General features: G+C 39.3%; 1 protein-coding gene across 1 annotated transcript in view; it reads right to left on the bottom strand.

Annotated features, from left to right (window-relative positions):
• Positions 1-930: 930 nt before the first annotated feature.
• The window catches only part of LOC119795641 (proprotein convertase subtilisin/kexin type 4-like), a 208,408-nt gene continuing 201,751 nt past the window's right edge, over positions 931-7,587 (bottom strand). The window contains exons 15-16 of the mRNA XM_038303717.1: positions 4,198-4,272; positions 931-1,328 (exon numbers count right to left, since the gene is read on the bottom strand). Coding sequence (XP_038159645.1) covers positions 1,125-1,328; positions 4,198-4,272 — 279 coding nt within the window. The 3' untranslated portion in view covers positions 931-1,124. The remainder of the gene's footprint in view (positions 1,329-4,197; positions 4,273-7,587) is intronic.

The raw sequence follows: 7,587 nt of genomic DNA, 5'->3' as shown, positions 1-7,587 counted from the left end.
GAGGAGCTTTTAAAGAATTTCTTCTCGTGCATCTGGTGCTTTAGCCCGAATCCATGTCAGAGAAATAACCTGCTGGCTGCTCCTGTGGCACAAGATGAGGGGAGGAAAGGGGAGGAAACCCAAGCTTTTCTGCTGTGCTCTTTAAACAGCAGAGCAGAGGAGCTCCCCCACTTCCTAAGCACCATTTTTTCTGCATAAGGACGTGCACATAGGATGTTCGTGTGTGTGTATGTGTGTGTGAGACAGATATCGTGGTGCCATCGCTCATGTGCGGCTCGATTAGCCCCACGTGCCTCGTTCGTCAGACGTGGAGGCAGAGCAGATGGCAGGAGATGCACCGTGTTACCATGCTGCAGCACTATGTAATGCCGCTCTAATTGAAACATCAATACCAGCCTGTCAATACACCACCGCTACTTTACAAAACACCACGAGCAACTGACCTGCACTTGACTGATAGAAGGAGATTGAGATGTCCTGATAAAATACTATGACAGTAGTAAAAATAACTTTTAGAGTTTTTTTTTTTCTCCAGCTCTCTTTTTTTTTTTGGCTTGCAGTCATAAAAAACAGGAAGACATTTTTCCCTCACTTGATCCCCAGTGTGGCACATTTTATTTAATGAATTGATAAAAAGTTGAGGGAGCTCACGCGGCTGTGATCAGTAATTCGACGCTATCGAAAAATTCAGCAGAGAACAGAGAGAAATTAGGCGGCTAGGAATTAATTTGTTATTTGTCCAGCTCAATGAGGAGTGACGCAGCCCCCTTAATGAACGGGTAATCCATTTCTTATTGCGGCGAGCTGAATTCACCCTTCACTGAAGTGGAAAAAGACAAACATATCGCTCGCTAACCCTTTGCAACTTGCAGGGGGCGAACTGAGGAGCTGGAGATGAGCACTGAAAGCTTTTCTTTAAATTATTGGCTGTTTTTTTTTATTTTTTACAGGGGAAGGATTGGGGCAGGTGGGAGAGGGTTTGGGTTAGACATTCACAAGCATGATCACAGCTGACAGGGCGGTCAGGAGGCAGAAATACAGTACACACATCGATTAATGATCAATTGGTTTGCTGCACAAAGGAAAACAGCAGCCCTTATTTAACCACGGGTCATGTTGTGTCTTCAGCTACCCCCCACACCGCCATCACCCTCCTGCTTTTCTGCTTCGCCAAGTGGATTAGAAGAATCCAGTAGTTTCTCCTTCTTCAAGGTGAAATCCTTTACAATTTGTGACGACAAGGACCTGCTCTGTCGCTCCATCTCCTTCATCTTAGGGACAGGTCTGCGTCTTAGGGAGGACATCTGTAGAACATCTGCTGGTTGTAGCTGTGGAATATAGAGGCAATCATTGTGATGTTTTGAACACACCAGTGTTTTTCTCAGTAAATATTTTTCTATTTCAATCGATCTGGAATTCAAAGCTGATTTTTATAAATATCTAAGTAGCCCACACAAAATATTTTAATAAATGCAATATAATGCCGTTTTGATGAAGTAAACAAATGAAGGAAAAGGTGTAGAAAGCCACATAAAACAGCAGTGTGTGTCAGATCTGTTAGTATTTATACAGATTCTGCTGCTAGGTGCAGATAAATATCAGCTGGTTTTAGTTGATTGACTTTTAAAAGGTTTCTTATTAGCACAGGAATTACATGATGGTAAATGGTCTTGCAGTGTATGGTTCTGGCAGATTTTTATATAACTAAAGGAAGGATGAATACAGAAATGTACTGGGACATTCTTTAGAAGAATCTGAAGATGAAATGATTCAAAACTTTTAAGAAAAAACAACAGAAATAAAAAAATCTGAAACTGCTTTCAGAGAAAAAAAATGAGGGAATGACTAAAAAACATGCAAAGAACCAAACACCATAAGAGAAACAGGTCAACATCCCACCAGAGAAGTTCAGAGAAGTTCATTTCATAACCATAAAAAAGGCTTTCTCCAAAACCTAAACCTTCAGTGAGTGTGTTGGATACTTATTCCCCGTTTCCTAACATTGCTTCAACATGAATTTGTTTTTCAAACTTATCTTCTTTTTATTGGATGTTTGACAACATCTGTGAAAAACTTGTACATACTTATTTGATGCATTTATAAAAATCATAAGAAGAATAGTAGTTTTTGATATGGGTGATATAAGGCTGACTGCCAAGGGCACAATGGCTAGAGGGGCCACCAACAATGAAGAAACAATAATTTGTCAGTGAGAAAAAAATGCCCTGCATAAGTAATACCTTATGAAGCACTAGTTTATATCTAGCAATTGATTAGTAAAATATCTGTATTTCTAGGTAGTTTGGGCTTTATCTAAACAGCTCCAATATAAACTATAAACACTTCACCTGAACTACATCGTTCAACACTGAAACACTTAATCCAGTTCAGTTTATTTATATAGCGCCAATTCACAACACGTGTCATCTTAATGCACTTTACAGAGACAGTTCAACCAGATCATACAGTCAGATTAATTCAGTTTTCTATCTAAGGAAAACCAGCTGATTGTATGGACTCATTGACTCGAAGGCAATCCCTCACACCAAACCCCGCGAAAAACAGTTTGTATGTTTCATACACTGTCACCTACTGGGCAGCAAGTGTAGCTTCAGGTGTATTACCAAACCTGGTAGGAAAGAAATGTGGAAACTGGTACAGAATTTCTAGCCTGGGTGCCATTTGGAACTTAGTCCCGCCCACAACATTTGAGTTTGGGAAGTTCGGCCTGGTATTGCTCAATATTAGCACGAGTATGCTGGCACAATATCTGGCGGGCCAATCAAATTGTCAGGGCGGGCTTTATACGATGATGGACAGATGATCAACAGTAACGTAATCAACCACGTCACCAAAGCGCGCTTGGGTGACAGCAACAATGGCTGCCGCTGGAGAGTTGAGGTGTGTAGATTCTGCTATTAGGTCTGTTCTAGAAGATATCGACAACAAATTAATTTTAAAAGAGGAACAGAGAAACGCGATCAAGGCTCATCTTCTTATTCTAGGCGTGCAACTGCACGCTTTGATTTTTGTTGACAACAACTATGCATCGCTTAACATACGTCACGCACTCCGTTGCTCTTATTGGTTGTAGGTCTATCCAATTGAGTGCAGAGGCATTTTTTTTCCTGGTTCGTTCGAAACACGCCCCATAATCACAGCTCTATGGAGCAATATCAGACTCATATTCTGACTAGAATTGAGTAGGACTACGTCAGGCTACAGAATTTCATGCTTGAAGGTGAAATATCAGTTTTACAGAGGGGGCTTGATAACATACCCTCCCCATTAAAGCAACTGATAGATCCACACTCACAATTAAAATTACACAAAATTGAAAAAATTAATAATAAGTAAAAATGTTAATCCTGTAAAAAGAATTTTAGCTTTCTAAAAAATATATTATTTCTTACAGTGATCTATTTCTATCTATCTATCTATCTATCTATCTATCTATCTATCTATCTATCTATCTATCTATCTATCTATCTATCTATCTATCTATCTATCTATCTATCTATCTATCTATCTATCTATCTATCTATCTATCTATCTATCTATCTATCTATCTATCTATCTATCTATCTATCTATCTATCTATCTATCTATCTATCTATCTATCTATCTATCTATCTATCTATCTATCTATCTATCTAGTGATAAACATGTTGCTTTGCTGCAACTGCTGCAGAGCAACTGTATAATAGGCTCTTGGTAGGTTGAATAAAGTTGATGTTTGCGTTTAAGTATCTTTTATATTTCAGATCATTTTGACATGAAATTTGACAGAATCGATTTTTTTTCACTACCTATCTAGGTTAGACATGAGTTGTTCAATAAAGGTACTGCTCATGCGAGAACCACCATTTTCTATCAAGCGAAGACTTTCTGTAAGACTTGAATTTTCCTGCCAACTGTCAACTACGAAAACATTAAAGCTAAAACTACATCCGGTATTTAGAGGGAATAAAAACATTTATTTTCATTAATAGAATAACTGTCAGCATATCTGTCAGCCTCAGTAGCTGTTCCAGCTGCAGAGATCACCATATGTGCAATGAGGAAAAACATACAATTTGGTGGCCAAACAGGCTTCCTGCCAGGTGCGCCTCGCATGACAAAACACACATTTGTCTGATTGAAAAGTGTTTTTCATGCATCTCATCCAAAAACGGAATAGTGCTCTGATTTACAAACCTTTAAAGCCTTCCTCGATGTCTGGTGCTTGATGAAGGTCATGTTTGTCATTCTGTCTCTTGTAGTTCCCAAAGTCTGGTTTCATAGAAAGAGATTTTTTAGAATTAAAACAAGTAATTTAAATACAGCTGAAAGGAATATATATACAGCAGTTTTTGCACTTTGATTCTATTAGATTAGATAGGAGAGGTCAGGAGGTCGGGACACTGTGGGTATTGGGACAAAGCAGTGATGCTCTTAGAGCTTTCCACACCGATAAAGGTGAGGAGTTTTATTCTCTTACAGTCTCCACCCACACACCTGATGGAAACGCCAACAGAGGTCATTTTCTGTAAAGCTCTTCTGCACATACAGAACATTTGTTCCTGTAAAAATTCCTTGATGTCCTCCATCTGCTACACCGTCACTTACAGCAGCAGTCATGACTCCTCTGACATGCTTCTCCTCCTGTTTATAGAAGTCATGGGTGGAAGATTTTGTGAAAACATACAGAGAAGAAGACAGTCTGCAAGAATTTAGTTTTAATCGGTTTTACAGGAGAAAAAAAAAAAGACAAGGGCAAAGCAGCTGAGCAATAGTTGCTGCAGCCCTCAGACTGCAGCAACAATATGATCTTGGCTCAAGTTTCCAACGAGCGTTGACATTTCCGAAATTGTGAGGATTCCCAAACTGGCAGCTTTTCAGCGGGGGTTTTAGCGATACAGTATTTACAAGGCATGAGCAAGTGGGAGCTGTGCAACAGACGGCGCCGAACAACGGCGCTTTCAATTATTTCTCACAGCATTCATGAAAATAGAAGCACAGCAGGGAGTACAGTACGAGCGACCAAACTATATAAAGAAACGTGGCAACGAAAAAAAAAAAAGAGACTCCCAAGCTAATCTAAACGGGGTGTGCTGGAGCTGGTGAAGAGCTCAGAGTGGTGCATGTCTCAGAAAAATGAGAGATAGAGACAGTGTGCTGGAGTGCAGGCAGAGTGAGCAGTGAAGGAGGAAAAAAAATAGCTGCATAAATAATTAGAGGGAGGTTGAAGTTGAGATTTGATTGCATTTTAAGAGTCTGTTTTGAGAGTGAAACTGGTCTGGCAACCTCAGCGGGGTGCCTCATACCATTAGATCTATATTTAAGAAGCAAGCGAGAGGGATTTGCAACTAGTTCTGCCAGATTGTTTTACATGATCACTCATAATAGTTGCTAGTTAGAATAAAATATAAAGAACACTCTACGCTGATGATGTTTTATCGTTCTTGAATGAAGCAACTGTACCAATATACCGCATGTGTTGATGGTGCTGCTCTACTGGAAGCAACCATCAAGAGACCCAGAGAGCATCCTGTTGCTTTGAATGAACTGAAACAGCAGCTAAATGGTTGATCGTCGAAGTAGCAAATAGTCATATTTAACACATTTAAATATTACTAAATAGCTCATTTATTTCAGAAACTTACTATGTATGTTTTAGAAATACACTGATGCTTTATAGATTTATTGCTGTTCTTTATCATTTTTGCTACAACTAAAAGGAGATTTAAGATTAGATTTATAGATTAAACCAACAAAAAGGGTTTTTTAAAGAATTTTCAATGCCACAATAATATGTATACAAAAAAACAAAAACAAATAAAAACTGTGCAAGTCCCAATCTTTTTATGCAAGTTGCTTTTTTTCAATATGACCGTTATACTAACACTGCTCAGGTCTACATTTTTTGGTCTAAGTTATTTATGGAGTATAGATTATAAATATTGATCACAAACAGCTTCAATACATGTATTTTTAAGGTAACTACAGATAATCCTAAATGGTGGGTCTATATTAAAAGATATTATGGAGGATGTTCTTTTTCCGGGTGGATCATCTAAATAAGTGGTCCTCCTAATTGTCAATCATTCTGGTGATATGTTTACGTAAGGCCGTCCTATGTGCTCGTCTACATTTTCACTTACAGGTGGTGAGTCTGACATAGTGGAAAAAATGCAAATCTTCTTTTTGAAAGTAAGCTTGTATGAGCCATGCAAGCAGCAACTTTTAAACAGAGCGTGCACAGAGCAATAGGCTCATGCATGCTCTCGCACGCGTTTATTAGACGATCCCTTTCGGGATTGGGTACATGTGCATTTTTTTTTTAAAGTGGAGAGGACGGGTGTTTTCAAAAACTTGCAAAAACCCTCCACAATACCTTTAACTGCAATCTATCTATTCATAAAATTCCTAAACCCAGTAACTCTCTTTTTTTTTATCCTTTATATCAGCTTTTGGTTTATTTATTTTTGTTGTACAGGTAAGGGTCTGGAACAACTTTATTAATTTGATAAAAGAACCACTGGGATTGGCTTATTAGCAATAAATTAGTTTCTGTAATCTTCTCTTTTAGAAAAAAAAATTAGGGTCTGCTTCTATACTCTGACACCTGCTTAATGGTTGCTCCAGAAAAAGATCAACCAAAGCTGTTTATTGAGCTTAGTTCCCAGTTCATATTAGTGAGTTTAAAATATCACTGTCAAGCAAAGACAAATCATATGCAATTACCATTATTAAATGCCTTAATGTTACCTTAAAAAAAAAAAAAATTTGGTGTGGGATAAAAACAAACCCCCCTTTGCTCCGCAACCCGTCAACAGAAAGCGGCCATCTTTTTTACTCTCACAGCTGAGATGCTGTCAGGAAAAGGGATATGCTCCCATTCAGATATGTTTGCTTCCCAGCTCTTCCACCATCTCGATGGGACCCCCACCCCCCACCCCACACCCACACACCACCACAACCAGTCCACCAACAACCCCCAACATAATGGATCAAACAAAGGACATCATTTGTAGGCCAAGTCTTTTTCTGAGTGTCTCTCTCCTCGGCTCTGCATACCAATCCAATACAGCCCAGGGAAAAAAAGGCACGCTGTGGAACGTGTGTGTGTGTGTGTGTGGACTGGGGGTTGGAAAGGTCTGTTTGCCTCTCCGCCAAGCATTGATTTATCCTTTTCTCCAATTTATTTCTCCTCCTTGCTCCTGCAATCCATTCAGATCTGCCTCTAGGGGAGGAACTTGGGGTAAAGACGTTGTCAGACCTCATCGCTGCCTTCTCACACCAGCTCAAAACTCATCTACAGGCCTGGGGAGCGTGCACCTCTGCAAGGACGTGTCAGCCGGAAACACCCACAAATACACACACACACTTTTCATCTAAGGCCAAACTTTTATCAGTGCTACAATGTGTTTTATAATGAAGACAAAGACAGAGGGTGATTATACATCTGAGTCGTAACAGTGATGTGAGAGATGATTGGCTGCAAAGTGTTTCATAGCGCTCCTCTTTGGGGTAACAATAGTTGCTGAATGAGGTTTAATTGTTCCTCCTAATCAGACCTAGAAGCTGATCTGATCACAATGACGG

This window comes from Cyprinodon tularosa, unplaced genomic scaffold, assembly GCF_016077235.1.
Source record: "Cyprinodon tularosa strain WSP-4 unplaced genomic scaffold, ASM1607723v1 ctg519, whole genome shotgun sequence".
Classification (NCBI taxonomy): Eukaryota; Metazoa; Chordata; class Actinopteri; order Cyprinodontiformes; family Cyprinodontidae; genus Cyprinodon; species Cyprinodon tularosa.
This window is presented reverse-complemented; position numbering and strand designations above follow the sequence as displayed.